Below are 18,922 nucleotides of genomic sequence, written 5' to 3' on the forward strand. Positions count from 1 at the left end.
TGTCCTGCTGCCAACCAGCCGGGGCAGAACATAGCTGATAGTTTAAGTAGCAGATCCATCTGGGTGGAGAGCATCTCCTCTCCCCCAGACACACTACATACATCATGGGCAAAGAATCCCCTTTGCCGAGCTCTCTTTCCCAAACCCAAACTCACAAGTGCACAGAGAGCGAGCGAGCGAGAGAGAGAGGGAGAGAGAGACAGACACACTGTGACGTTCTCCAGGCCCAGCCTAACACCCCCCAGTGAGACCTGCGAGGGGGAGTGGAGGAAGGAAAGGCTGTCTCAAGCAAACAGCAGCTTTTCAATAACTTCTAAATGTCACTTGTGCAGCTGAAGGATGGGAGAGCAGGGAGCGCGGCTCACATCGGGCTGCAAACGAGTTTCATGGTGCGAGTGACGGAAAACAAATTTTGAAAGGATTAAATGAGAAAGCGAGGGAGGAGGGGCCCCTTTCATGCAGATGAGGAAAGGTCAGTACAGAGCCCAGCAGGTCAGCAGCGGAACCGTAGCAGTAGCATTCCTTAGAGGTGAATGGAGGATTGATACTTTAGATCTGTCTGTTCGCAGCATCAGCGCTCTCCGCACACAGAGCTTCCTGGAGGGACAATTTGGCCTGGCTGTGAAAGCCACTCTCCTCCTCATCCCATCCAGGGGCAGAGCAGGCCAGCCAAGAGCGGGTGCATCGGCAGAGGCGTTTGTGGGGAATATTGGGACTGCTGGAGGTCTAGACAGAGGGTGCACTGGCAGAAGCATAGGGGATGGGCCTGAAATGCATCGTCAGAGCTGGGGAAGAGGAGCTGGAATAGCAGGGGAAGAGGGTCAGCATTGAGGGGCATTGGCAGAGCGCTGTGTGAGAGCTCAGGAATGGAAAAGCAGAGGGGCTGGAGGGCAGGAGTGAGGGGTGTTGGTAGAGGTGTGTGTAAGAGCTCAGGACTGGAGTAGTAGCGGGGGCTGCAGGTCAGGGTTGACAGCTATCGGCAGAGCTGTGTGTGGAAGCCCAGGGTTGATGGGCAGCAGCCAAACAGGCTGGGAAAGTGTGACTGGACATGTGTGAGCGCGTGTGAGTGAGTGCAATGCTGCATGCAATAAGGAATTAACTCAATTCCACTTGTAAAGTGGGATCATTCCGCGTAAGGGGAAATCAAGTGCAAACAGGGAAGGAGGGAAGCAGGAGCAGAGTCTCCAACTCCAGCCCAGCTGGCTCCAGCCCAGGCTACTTTCTTTGGCTTTCATAAGCAAATTTCCTTGGAAATTCTCATAAAGCATGGGAGGGTCCCCCCTGGGGTCGGTTTGGCTCCACAGCAGAGGAGGGAGGGGTGTTGGTTCTGCATGGAACAATTCCACCAAGCAATCTCTCCTTGCAGCTGGGAGGGGAAAGAGACAGGGAAAGGAAAAGACAGAGACTGAGGGGGAGAGGGGGAGAGAGACAGAGCGCGAGGAGCTGGAGAATCTCTCCCAAGGCCCCATGGGCACCATGAACCTACATTTTCCACCTGCCGATCAAGCATGAAAGAGACAAAAACCAGCCAGGGAACAAGCAAGGCAGCTGGGGTGACCTTTAATCCGTGGAGTTTGTGGGGCAGGCGGAGAGGAACGACCTGGAAGCGAAACACATTCTGTCTGGAGAAGTGCCAGGGGAGGTGTCACAGACACTCTGCAGGCAGGAATGGTGTTCACACACACCCTGCGATGGAAGAGCAGCCCAGGCCCGGCAGGGCAGGAGCGTGGACTCACCGAGGTGTTCTGGCACTGGATGCTGGTGCTGTTGAAGCGCAGAGCTGTGACGCGGGTGGCGCTGCCGGGGATGTGGAAGATGCATTCGTAGTTGCGCTGGCCGGACTGTGGCTGTGGCAGGTTCTTGGCTGTCAGAGTGATGGGCTTCACCACGCCCACAGGGATGTAGATCTGGGTGGAGGGCAGAATCTGTGGGCAGTCCTGCAGGAGGAACAAACAGCAGGCCATGAACTAGTGAGACAAGGCATAGTAACCCCCCGACCTGGGAATGCTGGTCACCGCCAGCACCGAGATACTCCAGACTCTACTGAGAAAACACCCATACTGATGGGCCAGGAAAATACCATGAGAGATGGTTGTGAGTGCAGGAATTCACGGCTGCTTTGACCAAGGCTTTGCATACTCGGCAGCATGCAGGACCTACCTTCTGCAGCACGGCCCCCTGGTTTCCACTGCAGCCCACTGCGGCAGGCTGGGAATTCGGCAGCAGCTTTGGGCTAACACAGAAATGGGACAATGTCAATGTCCTCATGTCACTCTGTCCAATGTTGAATCCGTTTCCCACGGCCCCAACATTTGCCATTTTTAATGAGCAGTAGGATACAGCTGTGCAAAAATAAGGCCCAACTGTGTTACAGACTGTTGGGCCGGCAGGGAGACTGTGGGAGGCAGGTTGGGGTTGTGGGATGAGCTTGTTAGCTGCATGTTTCTGGTAAAACGATCAGCAGTGAAGTAGGCTTTGACATGTTCGTTTTCATCATTAGGTTTCAGAGTTAACACACTGAGGTGCACTTTCTCGGGTTACCCTTCTCAGAGCTACTGTTTCAGCTATCACTGCATCAGTTTCCCTAAGTTCACATTTGGAAAGATTTTGAACCACCACTGAGGGTTAGGAAAGCTGGGTTTCTGGAACACATTTCTGTGGCAAGGGACGGATTCTGCAGCAAATTTTGCAAGAGGGACAGGCTTCCCCCTCACCCGCTTTCCTCCCACACCCCCAGCGCCTGTCCACGACCTGTCCAACCAAGAAAAAGAGGAGACCGGTTTTAGAGACCATCAAGGACACCCCCCACTCAGCCAGAGGGGGCACTGCTCAGCGGTACCAGGCCACGTTACCCAGCACGCAGTCACTGCCATGCACCACTCAGCTCTGTCACACACTGTACAGATCCCACCCTCCTCACACTTGTGAGTCTGCCGGGCACCTGTTCTCACTCCTGTGCAACCCTCTCTCTAGGGCAGCGCCAGGTCCACGTGTTGTCTCTCCCACAGACACTGCTGGGCCCAGCCAACTCAGGCTAGCAGCCTGGAGGGAAACAGACGACAAACCAGCTCGCACTGAGCCCCCGCCCTACCCGCTAATGCCGGGCTTCCCGTGGAGCATTCCAGCTGGGCATGGGCAACTAGAGCCAGCAAAGGACAAGTGAGCCCCAGGCCAGCATGTAGGCTCCGGGAAAGAAGCTGCTCTTCACTGAAGGCTGCCGGTCTATTTAGAAAACGGAGAAGGGAAACTGAGACTAAACACTGGCTGGAGCCAGGCACACAGCAATCCAGGCAGCCAGGCAAAGTTACCCCCACCCTCACCGCCTTGCCAGTGCATCTCCCTCCTGACCCACAGCCCCCCTGGCTATTCCAGTCTTGGGCCCCACACAGCTCTGCCACTGCACCTCCCTCCTGACTTACAGGCCCCCTATTTCAGCCATGGGCAATCTTGCTGAACTCCAAGCAAGAATCAAGTCTAAAATAAGTACCATAACCCATGAGGATGGAGAGTTGAGCATGCTACAACTTGTGGGCCCGACACTAACCCATCTGTGACAGCCCGAGTGAAGCTCCGTAGCTTGCCAAGAACAGAGCCCTGATATTCCAGGAGAAGGAAAATCCTGCCTTGAACATTCCCCATGAATCCTAAGCTGCAGAAAGCCCAGCTGGCCCATGAGGCCCTACAAATAAACAACAGAGCCAACTCCGGCTCTCCCAGCAGGTCTGACCTAGAAATCCAGCGCAGCCCTTGCAAAGGAGAAGCAGAGCATTCAGTTGTGGGATCTGCATAAAGCCACTTCCAGCCAAGAGGGACTTAGCAGAGTGCCCACCAGCTCTGCCTGGCAGAGCAGCCACGTGCAGACCCCATGGAGATCGGCAACACTAGTGGGCGGCTCCACTGATTGGTGGCAACATCCACTCAGCAGATCAACCCAGTCCCAGAAAGGAGGGTGTCATGCACGATGGATGGCTCACAGCTGCACCGGAAGCTGAACTTATAGCTGAGCAAACTGGGAGCTCGGAGGAACAGCAACTAGCACTTGAGCCAGAGCCTCATCTTGCCAGTCTTCTGCAGCAGCTCCAGGGAGAAGCGGTCTGGGGTCGCACTAATGCAAAAGTGAACTTTTCGCAGCATTCAGTTTCAACACTCAGGCTGCTCTCTGGGGATCCCCCAGGCCTGTCTGCAAAGCACAGGAGAGCGGGCAGAGAGCAAAAATAAACGGGTCTGGGCAGAACAACAGCTCGGTATTCCCGAAGGGCCTCGCTTCGGCAACAATAGCCTGATGCAATCCCCAGGCCAGCCTTGCAGGGCCCGGCGGGGGACAGCTACTCTTAGCGGCACTGGCTTTAAATAGGGGAGAGAGAATAACATGTTTTGAAACGAATACCGGTCCAAGAACAGAAACTGCACTTTGTTCCGGGATCTGCAGCAGCTTCTCCTGGCCGCCCTGATGGGAGCAGGGCGGGTCGGCCTATTCCCCAGCTGCAGCCTTCACAGCTCTCACCTGACACCGTGATGCTAATTCCAATAAGTGGGGCTGGAACCAGAGGCAGGAATAGCAATGACTGAGGTGCCATTCCACTGAGGAAAGCTATTCCCAGCACCACTGCCACTGCACATCTCACCTGAGCACCGAGAAACACTTTACAGACATCCTTAACCACCACAAACCCCTGCACCCCCAGGTCAGCAGAGAACCAGCACCATTTGAGAAGAACCAGACCAACTTGCCATGTGCTCCATCTCCCTGAGGCCAGTGCTTGGGCCCTGCAGCATACTTCCTAGGGCACTGTCCCACCTGCTTTCCAGAGCCCCAAGCAACGGGGCTCCTATCGCCTCTCTTGGGAGGTGATTGCACAGCCTGATCCTGGTCGCCACTAACAGGTCTGATCATCTCCCTTTTGCAGGTGGGGAAATGAGGCGTAGAGAAGGAAAGTGACTTGTGCAATGATAGAATCCAGGAGTACTGACTTGCAGAGATCCATGCTCTAGATCTCGCTCCCCGGTGACAGTGGAGGGGCTCATTTAGGGCTCTGGTTTAGAGCCCAGACACGTCATATTTTACTTACAATGCTGTAGATCCTCTCCAGGCCACCAGGAGACAGACACCTGGCCCTGGGTCGGGGACTTGCAATAACATCTCGGCTCTGCCAATAATCCCGATGCCCTGGCAATGCCCCCACTCTGGATATACCTGTCCCTCCGGCGGGAACCTCCAGGGGATGCCCAGCTCCATACATTCGCCCAGGAGCGCTCTGAAATCTGCCAGCACTGGATCACAGGATGGAATCAGGATTCAGAGAGCAGCAGCCAGGTCTGAAACCCCACAACCTCCTGGCTGGTGCTGGCTCCCATCAGCCATTTGCTCAGGATGTGATGTGAGCTTCTGACGGGGTTTTAGTGCTCTGTACAATCCTCCTGCAGTTCAGGGAGGTGGGTGGCACAGCCTCCCTGGCCGGGAATCCACACACCCTCAGGGGCTTCGTTTCTCCTCTTAAACAAGACCCGAAACCCCTCCATTTCCTTGCCTTCAAGGCCCTGGGTAACTGCTCACCCACCCTGCTCCCATCTCCCCCAAGTCAGCGGGGACTGCCTATGTCTGCTTCTGCAACAGCCACCAGTGCAACTTCTCCCTAGGCATGGAATGCTCTGCTCTCCCTGAGATGGTCGACAAGCCCACTGCCCTTAGACCTAGCGCCCTCCTGAAGACCCTCTCCCACCTCCACCAGCAATTCTCTGACTGACCCTGAAACAATTGGCTTGTGCTCCCTGAAGCCTCTGTTGAGTAACTGTGAGAGCCGATTGCTATAGCTCCCTACCCTGCTAGCTGTTCTGTTACCCCACCTTGCTCAGGCATGCCTGGGTGCAACAGAGAATGGGCCCCACAGCGCACACAAACAGAGATAATGCTCACGCTCTCTAACATGAACTAATTCTTCCTTACGTGCACATGTGTGCACTCGCTCTCTCTTACACACACACACACACACACACACACACAGTTAATGCTCTCACACACACACACACTCTCTCTCTCTCTCCCATTTTGCTGAAGGAGCCGAATCCACCAGCTACGTCACATATTCTGCATCTGCCGGGAGATTTGTCTCATCCAGCAAAAAATCTCACCCTGCTCCAAAACAGGAAACACCTGGTGCTGGGAGCCCTTTCCAGTGAGCCGCAGGCCCTGCCACTCCAGGCCAAAGCAAGTGATGAGGTTTCCTCGGGGGGGACTGGCTGTGACTCTACCCAGCCCTCCCCTTGTGTGGTGGCCAGGGGATTTTAACAACTCCTTCCTCAGCAACTTTCAAGCATCAATTCAAAGGACTGATGAAACTTCCCGTGCAGTCAGTTAACTCCTGCCATGCTGGGCAGGAAGACTCCATACGGCCCAAAAAGCTCTCCACCCAGCTCGAAGGCCTACACCGCATTCCCCTCCAGCTCCCCCTTCCAGACTCCACTACCTAGGAGCAGGGCACGTGGAGAGTTAGGTTGGTCGAAAATTTTCCATTTTTCTCCAAGGGTTTTCAACTAACCGAAATACTTGGTGGCCATGTCTGCTGCCCTCAAAAACTGGAGACCTTTAATTAAAAACAAACCAACCCTAAAATGTTAAATTTTCACTTTTTCAATGAAAATTCATAATTTTCCACAGAACTCCCCCGCCCCTGTTTCCCAAACAGCTCCATGGAGTTGCAGCACCCCACAGATATTCCCCCACACGGTCCAGATGGGTCCCAGCCACTGAGACGAGAGTGGATGGCAACCCTGGCTGGAACCTCCCAAACTCTAGGGGCAGTGCCTGGGGGCCAGGGGGTGCAGCAATTGGCTACGAGGCAGAACCTGTTCCAGCTGCCTGGCTGCACCCCCGCCCTGCCTCCTACGCCGGGCCTCGCTCCTCTCCATCTGTATCTTGCCATCTCTGGGCCATTCTGACCCTCTCTCTTCCCTTCCATCTGGCTGCTTCTCCCTGTCCCTCAGCTCTCACACTCTCTCCTCGCCCTCCATCTGTCTATCCCCCCGCCCATCTCTATCGTTTTCTGTCTCCCTTCCCTCCACGTTTGGGTGTGTGTCTCTCTTTGCTTTCCGTCACCTCCACCTCTGGCTATGTCTCTCCCCACCCCACCTCCCCACTTCTCTCTGCCTCTCCCTCTATGGACTGCTTCTCTCCCAGCTGATTCCTTCACCGGATGAGTCCAGCTCTCACTGGCAGGGGAATGGCTGTGGTATATGCACAGTTCTACCCCGCATCCCCAGGAAGTGCCTCTAACAGGCCCATGCCCGCCTACCCATGCTAGCATGACAGTACACTGTAAGGAACCAGATTAAAGCCATGCCAGGTCCTCAGCTCCCAGCACACTGGGGCAGCTGGGAATCTGACAGCCACTGCTCTCATTGGGGGAAATGCACTGGAGGACTTTGCTGAAGCCCCCACCCAGCCCACCCCAAATTCCTCTGGGAATTTGTGCCAACTCAGCTTACATGCCCCCTCAGTAAGGGCCCACCATCTGCCCTCCCAAAACTGGTGGGGGGGGCCCTCATCTTCCTTTAGAAGGATTGGAACAGCCACCAGGTTGACCAAACCTCCCCCTCTTCCCCCAGGGCTGGTCCCTGCTTTCAATATAATTAGCCCTTCCCTCTGCTTTGATCCCTTTCTGCCGGCCTGCTTTAGAGCAACTCTGGGCCTAGCTGGCTCTGAGTTGGGACCTGGGCTGCCCCCTAACTGAATTGTGGGTGCATTAGTGCATGAAGGAGTCTTGGGAATCCAGCTCAAGCCAGAGAGAAGGGGTAGGCCTGGGAGGCTGGGAAAGGGGTTGAGTTGGGAGGTTCGGAGGTGGAGAGTGTTTTAGCAGCTGATGGGGGCCAGCTGGAGAGCACATCAATGGCCTGAGGAGAGGTGGTCTTGGGTTAACAGGAGCATCACACGACAGAGGGTAAGGTGGTTTGGACACATGGGGGAAGGGGGTGGCTTGTCCTGCGGGTGTGGGTGGCTGGTGCAGTCGGCAGCTGGGGGCCGGGTGCACCATCTGGTTCCATTCCTGGTCTTACTCCCCAGGGCTGTCAGTGCTGCAGAGGCCAGGCTGGGGGTCCAGTGGTTAGGGCTCTGCACACTGCCATAAGGTCTGGAGGGGAAGGGAAGACCCTGAACTCATTGCCAGCCCCGCCCCTTGCTCTGTGGGTTGGTAGCATTGGAGAGTCGCTCCCTACTACCCCCTAGAGTCATAGAATATCAGGGTTGGAAGGGACCTCAGGAGGTCATCTAGTCCAACCCCCTGCTCAAAGCAGGACCAGTCCGCAGACAGATTTTTACCCCAGTTCCCTAAATGGCCCCCTCAAGGATTGAACTCACAACCCTGGGTTTTGCAGGCCAATGCTCAAACCACTGAGCTATCCCTCCCCAAGCTGGCTGAAGGAGGCGCTGCCAGGTTCCCAAAGGAGGCCATCCTCCACCCAGGAGCTTTGATCCTTTCTGGGGGAAGGCAGAGGAGCTGCGAGTCTTTCCAATGCTTCAGGGATGCCCCAAAGCCCGACTGGGTCTCCACAGCTCAGAGCAGCACCTGCTCCTGGGTATGGGGGAAGAGCTGACTGCATTCAGCGCAGGAGCTCTCCACAGATCGTTGCAGCCTTCAGAGCACAAGTCTTTCATGGTCCTCCCCAATTCTATGTCAAACTCCCCTCCAGCAGACACACAGGACCCTGTCTCCGCAGAGCAGCCTTTTACTAAAAGATAATTCAGTCCAAAGGGCCGATCACATTCCCCAGTCACTGCTATGAGTGGGAAAGTGGGGCGGGAGATGGGAGCTCCTGCTCTTCCCCCATCATCACGGCCTTCCCTCCCGCCGCACTCCTAGGGAAAGCCGAGGGGGGGTCAAAGAGCAAAGCCCAGGGATTCCAAGCCCACCAATGGCCTCAGGGCAGGGGCTTAATTCTCACTGGCAGCAGGAAAGCAGGAGGGTGCTGGCTGTTCCCAGGCACAGCCTGGACAAACACAAGGACACATGCAATGAGCGATCGCTCCTACCAACCCGCAATCCCTCCTGGCCTGCTCTCATGAACCAGCAAGCACCTGCTGTGCTGCCCAGCTTTCCATACACGCCCCATGTAGACCGCATCTTCTGTGCTGCCAGTGCCCAGGAGCCTCCAGGGGAATGCGCTGCTTCTCTGCTGAGTGTGCCAGACTGGCGCAGATAGAATACACCCATTGGGCTGCCTCATGCAGCAGGCGCCTCGCAGTGCGCCCCTGATTACAAGGAGAGCTTACTGGGCAATGACAGCCCAGCAGGTACAAGAGGAAAACCAGCAAGGAAAGGGTTAACCCTCTGACTGGGGGCAGGAGATTTCCATTACCTCACTGGCCACACTCAGACAAGCTGAAATTCAGCCAGACCAAGCCCTGCTTAAAATAACTCGGAGGGTTAGACACACACCCACAAAAGGCTAGAAATTCAGGGTCAGGTTGAGTCTCTGTTCTTAATTTGACCCACAGGCGATGGCCCAGCACCAAGGAGGACGGCAGCAACCTCTACACACTCGCGGGGCTCATCAGGATCTGTGTCTGAACCGCTCTCATTTGAAAACCTCCAGAGAACAGGCTTTGTAGGTAGAGGGGCAGGACTTGCTGGTCCCAGCCGGGAGGGGCATCCTGGCAGACAGTTCACCACCCCTGCCAGGATCTGCAGAGGCTACCCCAAGTGACAGTGACCTCAACTGAGCTGTTCCAAGCCTCACACCAGGCTCAGGTCCTGCCTGAGTCTAGCCCCAATGTTTGGCCAGGGCCAGCTCTCACCCATGCTGGAAGTTACACACGGTGCCTGTTCTCAAGCTTGGGCCTCTGGGAAGGGCCTATATCCCACAAAACAAGAGCCTGAGGATATTTCCAGATGCTTTTAGGATCATATCTCCAAAGGTAACTCCAAACTTCTGCCTGCCGAGGTTTGCACATGCAGACACAGCTAATGTGTGCACGCAGAACAGGGAGTTATGCGGCTAAAGGGCTGTGAGCGCTGACCATACAGTTTGCAGGTGCAATTTTGGAGTTGACCGAAAATGTGAGCCCTGAAGTGCAGCTGCTCTGGAAAACAGCATCATTGGGCTCTGTGTTTATTGGGCCTCACTGACTCCAGATCACGTATCCGAGATATTATGAAGTATACAAGACCCGGTCCTTCTTGCCTTGCTCATGGAAGCAGCCCCATTGACTTCTGTGGGAGCAGCAGGATCAGGCCCATTGACTTCCATAGGCCACTTGCACGAGTAAGGCATGTAGGATCTGGCCTATCATAAATAAAGTCGCTCCCTCACACGTAAGCGGCTGTTGCACAAGAGTAATTGTGCTGCTGATGGCTGGGCTCTGGATGAGTAATTGCCCAGTTCTCCGCTTCCTTCCTGGAGGGCCCAGGCTCCCAGAAATGACAAAAGAGGGGGAAAAGAAAAATGAATGGTTCGTCGCTGGGAGCTTGACCTATTCAATGCCGAGCAGACGCTCGTCAGCCCGGAGCGGCTGCAGTGACAGGAGTCAGGGTGGAAACGACGCAGCGAGAGGGAAGTGAAAAATACCAATGAGGGCGCCTAGGCTGGACTGGCACTCACAGTCGGATCCATCTAACTCTGCCACCCACGGGGTGGAACCAACTCACAGCTACTCCAGAGGGGCACCAGCCTATACGCCCCGTGCTGGAGACTCAGGAGACACCAGCCGCAAGAGATGAAGAGGAAAGGCTCCCAACGGTTATGGGGAGGGGGCTCACTGAGAGGAAACTTCTGCTCATCCTAAGCATGGGAGCAGAACTGGACGGGGCAGGGGAGTTAACTGGCCGGGCTATTGGCAGGTCCCATAGTTGATGTGGGGGGGTGAAGGCCAACCAAGGGGTATATGTGAGGAACGGCTGGGGATAGGAAGCAAGCATCTCTGGTGGGAGGAGGGCAGGAGGAAAGATCTCAGAACTGTGGAGGGGTGGCTGCGGGAAAGAGCCTGTGAAATGAGGTGGGGGTCAATGACGTTGGGGGGGCAATGTTCTGTTGAATCTAGGCCTTCTCCCAAGTCGGAGGACTGACTGGGTTCTATAGGAAGATGCCCTCTGCTGAGGGGGTGAATGTCTCTGAGCCAGCTGGAATTTCATAAACACGGAGAGAGGAAAACAAGAGGGAAATCTTAGCTGCTTTTTATACATGGGAGAGTACAAGCTTTAATCTCCCCTGCTGCCTGGGCCCAGTCCGAGCCTGGGATCCCTGATGTGATATGAGTTCTGCCAGATCTCAGCCTCCCCACTAATGGGCAGATGGGAGAGAAGTTCCCGAGGTCACTTTGTCAAGTGCTTTCCCCAGTAAGAAACACATTTGAACCATCCCCCTGAAGAAGGCCCATTGCTTCTTTCTTGGTACCATACTCCAGCAGAGAAAGGGGAAAGCACCTAACAGGTGTCTGGATGGAAGGGGGACAACACACACCACATCTAAAACAAGGATGAAGATTGTGCTCAGAAAGCCTCGTTATTTCTAGCACTCTCCGCTAATTGCTGGGGGAAGGCAAATGGGAGGCCTGACTTCCCAGTGTTGCTAATTCCTCCTCCAATCCAGAGAGGCCCCTCCAAGAGCAAGCCCCTTTTTCAGCCTGCCTTCAGAACAGGATGGCTCTAAACCTCAGAATGGCGAGCTAACCTCTGTGCCTAACATTGAGGGCTGCGTGTCCATCAGACAGAAACGCAAGCGGCAGGTCGATCTCCGGAGGCAGACAGCCAAGGAAACCATCAGAATGCAATGCAGTGCTGCTTTTAAGCTGATCAGCACCATTTCATAGCGGGGGGAGGAGTTTATGACAGTTTGAGTCCAACAGGAACGCACTCGTTTTAAAAGCAACCTCGAAAGCACCTCTCTCAGGTATTTACAAGTACTTGTTCCTTGTAGTGTATCAGCAAGCCAGGACCAAGCTGGGGGGTCTGATTCCCAGTTCACGCAGACATACTCATGCTAGCTCTCATCTGACCTTGCACACTACAGATACTAGTGTGGCCACAGTAGTATGGGCAGTGGCAGTACCGTGCTAGCCGCCCTGAGTATAAACCTGCCTGAACCCCGCGGGTACATATGCAGCCTGTGCCACCACTCACGGCTGCCGGTGGTACCACAGCTACACTATTTTTAGTGCACTGGCTCAGATGAGAGATAGCATGAGTATGTCTCCTCCAGCTGGGAATCACACGTCGTGCCAATGTAGCCTTAGGGAGAGTCTGTGTGGTGACAGTAGCACAGGCTGTGTTACTCCACCTGGGAGCTAGAGAGAACCACAGACTCTGGCTGAGCCCAGAAATTCATCACAGCTAGGCGCTGCCTCTTCTCTGCACCCCTCCCTCACAGTATTCAGGTGCATAAGTGTTAGACGCTGGACGAGGTGAACAGGTGCAGTTCAATCACAGTAAATCGGTCACCAGCCTCTGGGCGTCTGGAGCATCCCAAAGCACCCGTTAGGTGTGCACACACCACAAAGGGTCACTGCTCTAACCACTAGACATTTCTTTGCCTTTGGCGACTCAGTCTAAAGTTTCCAGCATGGGAAGGGTTAGTGCTGCCTCTGACAAAACCGAGCTGCAAAGGGGAAGCGATGGAAGGGCCGAAGGGAAACAGTTCTAGGCAAGTGGCACTTTTTAATAGAGCGCTCATAACACATGGCTTTTTAAGGGAGCCCTTTTCTTCCAATTTAGCAGATGGTGACAGAAAGCACAGAGCTCAGTCTAACACAGACACCCCCGGGGATAGAGAAACCCTCATTACTCACTGGCTCTCCGCAGCAGGCTGGGCAGCTAGCAACACGGGACAACAAGGCCGGCAGCCACGCAGGTCTAAATCGGAAGGGGGATTCAACTGCTGTCTTCAGGGCATTAGCGCATCACCACAGGGGGTCAGGAAGGAAATTCCCATGACCCCAGCTCTAGTGACATTGTGCAAATGGCCACATGGACTTGGGCCGCTGCAGGAAGCCACATGCCGGCATTGCTGGACCTCTGGCCACCATCCAGAGATAAACAAGCTGCATGAACTCTGAGTCCCGTCTGGAAGGCCTATAACACAGCATGGGTGAAATCCTGACTCCACTGAAGTCAATGGTCACACCATAGGTTTTGCAGCTTCACACACCCTGGTACCACACCACCACATGCAGTCCTAGTTACACCTCTTACCCCTGGCAGGGCATGGAACCTTCCCCACAGGCAATGGCGGGAGCTCTGGCCTAACTGTTCAGAAGTGACTTGTGATGCTGGGTGCTCAACTTGAGACACGTTTGGAGAGGGCAGATGCTCTCATTCTGAAAACCAGGCCCCTGTAACGGTGTCTCAAGCTGGACAGCTCAAAATCACCAGTTACTTCAAAAGGCAGGTCCTTCGCTTGAGCCATCCGGAGCTAGCCTGAACTTGTCGGGACCAGTCCGGCACTGGCTCCCGAAGGAATGGGCTGAGATGGTCTCATGAGCCAATTTCCCACTCCATTTGCAGCCATGGCTGTTCATGGGTGTTGTGAGACATATACAGTGTGACGCTCATTTGTGCCTGCACACACTGGGGTTGCAAGTGTTAGAGACCAGTTGAAAGTTTGGCCTAATTTCTACAAGTCTCTAACTCCACAAAGTAACTGCAATTAAATGACTGGGGAGCCCCCTGCGACTGCAGCACATGAAGCGTTAACAGTCTAACGTGGTAGCCAGTTTGAAGCTGCTTAGATAAGATGAGGCGGGGGAGGGAGGGAGAGGAAGCACCAGTGACCTGGTTTGTAATGGACACACTGCCCCCCAGGCCTCACTCTTAATGGCTCGCATAGTGACTGAGCATCAGGACAAGCTGATGATGCCACTGAGGGCTAACCAGGCAGAGAAACAGCCCAAGAGACTCTCCACAACTGCATCCATCACTGCCCAGGCAACAGAAACCAAGAGCAAGCCCTGGCTGGGGGGCTGCAGGCCCGAGGCCGGCACAGATTTAGGAAGGTTTCGGGGGACAGAGAAGAGATTGCAGCTCTACAGATCTCTCCCTCGCAAGCCAGCAAACAGTCCATGTCAGAAACCAGAGCAGAGCAGAAGGGAGGTGGCTGGAGACTTCGGGGGACAGCAGTTTTATGGCTCCTTACCTCAGACATGTTGACACGCCCCTCCTGGAAGGAGCAGTCAGCAGCATTGTGGGTGCAGATGTGCCGATATTTACACCAGTGGCATGGGAAGGAGCCATTCACACAGGACAGGCAGCTGTAGGGAGAGAGAGCTCATGAGGTAGTATCAAAACACTGTGAGGCAGTCACCATCTCTTGTGGTCCCAAAGCGCCTTACAGACTGCAACAGGCACCATTCCTCCACCCACAGAAATGCAGCTGTACTAATGGCTCATGGCAACATTAGGCCACACAATAATTTAGGACAAGGGGTGAAAACACACACCCACTCTCCAACTGAACCTGCAGGGGGATTTAGAGAGGCAGAATGGAATTACCCACAGTCAAATTTGGCCAGCATCTAGGAGTTAACATCCTGACTCTTGCTTAAAGTCCCACGGGATTTTTAATCACCATGAAAGGTCAGGGCCTCCATTTCACATCTTATCCACACGGTTGTATCTCAGGGGTTCTCAAACTGGGGCTCAGAACCCCTCAGGGGGTCATGAGGTTATTACATGGGGGGTCGCGAACTGTCAGCCTCCACCCCAAAGCCCGCTTTGCCTCCAGCATTTATAATGATGTTAAATATATCAGAAAGTGTTTTTAATTTATAAGGGGGGGGGGGTCACACTCAGAGGCTTGGTATGTGAACGGGGTCACCAGTACAAAATTTGAGAGTCATTGTTGTATCTGATACAGCACAGAGCAACCTAGCACTACCTTGGGGGCAGCACATAGTCAGAGGGGAGAGCACCCCTTACTGCATCACCCATCCCGCTACCTGCAGCACAGCACCCCCTCGGGCACTGAAACAGAGCACAGTCAGAGGGTTGACAGGCCCCCCAGAGTCACCCCTCCACTCCCTTCGTCAAAGCACCACCCTGGGGCACTGAGGTCAGTCTGGCTTCTAACAGGGGAGCCCCCCCACCATACCAAATCATTCACTCCAGGGTCTGTATACAAAGTTTACAGCATCTCTCGCTCCTCCCCCTGCCCCAGCCACATTCTCCTCCTCTGCTCCCCGTCATAACACATGTGGTGATAACACACACCATGTGGTCAAAGGCAGGGGACCTGCGGGCGACCCTTCTCTCTAACTTGGCAGCGCTGGGCCCTTCCCTTCCCGCCTGCTCATGAGGGGGCTGAATTGCACACTTTGTGAGCTTTATTTTTGGTTTTATGAAAGGCAATTTTAGCAAATGGAGTCAGAACAAGGCCCCTCCATTGCAGGGAGAAAAAGCCCTCTGCATTAATGCACATTCATTCAGAGGAAAATTATAACTGGCCAAAGGTTGGGTCAGATTAACATTTCATGACTGTAGCGCCTTTCACTTGCTTACAATGCAATGTGTGTGACCCCCTCTGTCGGCCCCCTCCCACATCCTCAGTCACTGGCTGGGCTATGCCTGTGTTTCCCACCCCCTTCTCTGGTTGTTTGTCTCTCTCAATGCCTCCCATGGTTTTCTGTCTCCTTCTGGCTGATTGTATGTGTGTGTTTCCCCCTTCTCTCTAGCTGTGTGTGTCTCTCTCCGTCCCCCTTCCTCTCTCTCCTCTGCATCTCCCCAGGGCCCATGCTCACCATTGTTTGATCCCATGCTCCTGTACTTTGAAGTCCCTGTGTCAGAGATGCCTTGCAAAGGGACAGCTTTGGTAGGATACAGACATGGCAGGCAGGAAGCTTTTATTGAACACAAAGAGCACAACTGCAGCCCTTCCAAAGCACCATAATTAGAGCTGGACGCGAAAAGGAGACCTGGAGTTACCTCAGCATGTCAACCGATTCCCGGAGAAACCAAGCAGCTAGCCAAGCCTGCAGCATCGGAATGGCACGGGGCCCCTCGCACCTACCCACTATAGCAGTGCAATAGTCCGCACTGTGTCCTTGGCCCCCAGGCTGGGCATAGGGATTCAGTGTGAAATACCAGCCTGATCCACACAGAGGGGATGGTGGGAAGGGGCAATGCGCTCATGCTGGAGCCCCCGGCGGGGGACAACAAGCGCTGCTGGATTTGTGTTAGCTGTCGATCCTGCCCCATGTGCTCGTGGTCTGGACAGACTGCCTGCTGACACTTCCTTGGCTCTTACAAACCACCCCCGGGATTGTTCACCTGGGAAGAATTCTACTAACCTGATGGTATTTTGGCCTTGCTACATATTCACACAGCCTAGGGCTCATCACACCCAGCTAGCATGTTTGCCAAGGTATTAAACCCCGTCTATACTTGGTGCTAACACACTTTTAAACAGGACTTTGTTTAAAATGTGACAGCTAATATGTTCTTCAGAAACACCATTTCTCTTAGTCTAGACAAGGCCACCATCCTTTTGTAAGACACATTTCAGAAGTGCTTTAACAGCCTGCTTCAGGTCCAGGATCAGCTGACACAAAGTATTTCTAGTTTCAGAGTAGCAGCCGTGTTAGTCTGTATCCGCAAAAAGAAGAACAGGAGTACTTGTGGCACCTTAGAGACTAACAAATTTATTAGAGCATAAGCTTTCGCATCCGAAGAAGTGGGCTGTAGTCCACGAAAGCTTATGCTCTAATAAATTTGTTAGTCTCTAAAGTATTTCTAGTACAGATGGCGATCTCACATCACAAGAGGGCTCAACACAGGCAGAATCCCAGCTCTAAGCCATCACCCAGATATTAATGTGGTTGTTAAATAGCTGTTTAGCGCAGAACAAGTAGCTAAATAAACGAACGGGGAGTCTCTAGGTGACACCAAACAACAGTCACTGACACTATCACTGCTTCAAGGGTCAAATCACCAAGGAGCTCAGTGCTTTGCTGGCATGGGGCGTATCTCCACTGGGAAGGGAGCAATTCAGGTCTGCACCACTTGAGTCCTGACACCACAACAGCTGCCTCCATCAGAACATGGCTCCTTCAGGACATGGTGCTGTCACAACCCCAGAAGGCCCTACATTAATCCAGGACTCTTACTCTCAAGCCAGGCCCACAAGAAGCAAGAGCGTCCCATGGAACGAAATCTGGCTTGCTGATTGGGAGACAGGCAGAGTGGGGAGACAGGGAGACAACCAAGAGGGAGGAAAGAACACCGGCACAGTATAGATTACCCCAACAAAGGGCTCGTCCTGCTGTCATTGTCCCCACTAGAGCAGAGCTGGGCCCCCAGCAATTACATGGAAACACAGGGACAGCCTTAGGTACACAGGGCCCTTGGCAGGAATGAGACCGGTGCACTGCCTAGAGTGGAACGACTATCCTTGAACCCCAGCTCTGAACAAGTCAGACTTCCATGACAGCGCCCCCTGTGGGGCTTTCGCGGGGAGAGCGGTGAAGGAGGTGGAAGGGAGGGGGAGAGCCTAGACCTGAAATGTAAGGAAACAGACAGAACGCCTCCCAAACAGGAGGCTCCAACCAATTCAGGAATCACGCTGAATTCCTCCCCCTCCCCCACGCCGAGCTGTCACTTCCGAGATGCTGGGATAACACAAGGATGGTGAGTATGACATAGATGCCAGGTCAGACAGATCAAGGTACAGGCAGCTTCTGTACAAATCCACACACCTGGGGCTTTGCAGGGACGGAGTTCGTTGCTCTGGAGTTTCACACCCCATTACATATACAGCAGGAGCTTTTTAAATCCATGCGCACACGCTAAGGAAATATTTAATTAAGCTGCTTGCAAAGGGGCTGAAGTCATTTCCATGTTTCGCTCACGTTTTCACTTCCAAATGAACAGCCCTTGTTGCTTTACCCACAAATATGTTAATTGAGATGCTCCTTATGCAAATATATGCAATTTTATTTCAGCTGCAGATATTCAACTTAAAAGCACAGCTGTAGCCTCCTATCTCCAGTAGCTTTGATGGGGTGGTGCGGAGCGGAAAAAAAACAAACAACAAAGCAAAAGGATTGCTCCTATCCTCCCTCAAGCAGGGACAGGGAGGCAGACAAATCTGCTATCAGGGTGATGGGGACTGGCAATTAATCTAAGCAGTAAAGCAGTATCCATGGAGAGGTTGGTCAAAAGGGGTTCCTGGATACAAGCGCCTTATGGGGTGATCGCTGAGGGCAGAGTAGACTGTTTGGGTGGCCCAGTGGTACAATCAGAAATAAGAGGATGAAATGGAGCTCCAGCAAATACAAGCTGAATATGAAGAAACATCTCCTAGTCATGAGATTTTTCAGACTGTTTCATAGTCTCTCAAGCCTCCATAACTCTGGACATTTAAAATGAGGCTGCAAAAACACTGGGGAATATGTGGTATGCCCTGGGCAAGGAGAAGATAGGACCAAAGAGGACGACTCCACCTAGGGATCTGTGTCCCACATACAGCCTTTTCCCATGTTAACTTCAAGGCTAAGCAGTCTTTTCTTCCTATCTCTTTCAGGTCCAGGCTGCCCGGGTTTGGGGCGTAGTTCAGGCCGTGCCGTCCCATCCGGGTTTGGCCTAGGGTAGGGGTGCCCCGGCCGCAACAGGTCCGGGCTGCGGCATAGTTGGGGCCGGGGCGCTGCCCTGGCTGTGGCAGGTTGGGGGTCGGTCTAGCTTAGGGCTGGGGAAGGGGTGCCCCTCCCCCAGCTGTGGCTGGTCCCCGGTAGGGTTCCCTGAGCACCTGTGCAGCGCTAAATAGGGTGCCGTGCAGTTTACAGGAACTTGGGTCTCCGGTATCCCCAGCTATACTTTAGGCTGGAGTGAAGATGTGTACCGTACCATTTATCCACACTGGGCTCTCGCTGGCCTGGTGGCTTTCTCTTGATCTGCCAGGGAACAGACTTATTTCTAGTGACTCTAATAAGCTATTCTTCAGCAGCCTCCAG

At 53.9% G+C, this 18,922-nt stretch overlaps 1 protein-coding gene across 5 annotated transcripts in view; it reads right to left on the reverse strand.

Annotated features, from left to right (window-relative positions):
• PLXNA1 (plexin A1) overlaps positions 1-18,922 on the reverse strand; it is a 284,683-nt gene that overhangs the window by 100,768 nt on the left and 164,993 nt on the right. For all 5 annotated transcript variants that reach the window (XM_042849837.2, XM_005288414.5, XM_005288413.5 and 2 more), the window contains exons 9-10: positions 14,116-14,230; positions 1,737-1,937 (exon numbers count right to left, since the gene is read on the reverse strand). In XM_042849837.2, the coding sequence (XP_042705771.2) occupies positions 1,737-1,937; positions 14,116-14,230 (316 nt within the window). The remainder of the gene's footprint in view (positions 1-1,736; positions 1,938-14,115; positions 14,231-18,922) is intronic.

This window comes from Chrysemys picta, chromosome 7 (assembly GCF_011386835.1).
Source record: "Chrysemys picta bellii isolate R12L10 chromosome 7, ASM1138683v2, whole genome shotgun sequence".
NCBI lineage: Eukaryota > Metazoa > Chordata > Testudines > Emydidae > Chrysemys > Chrysemys picta.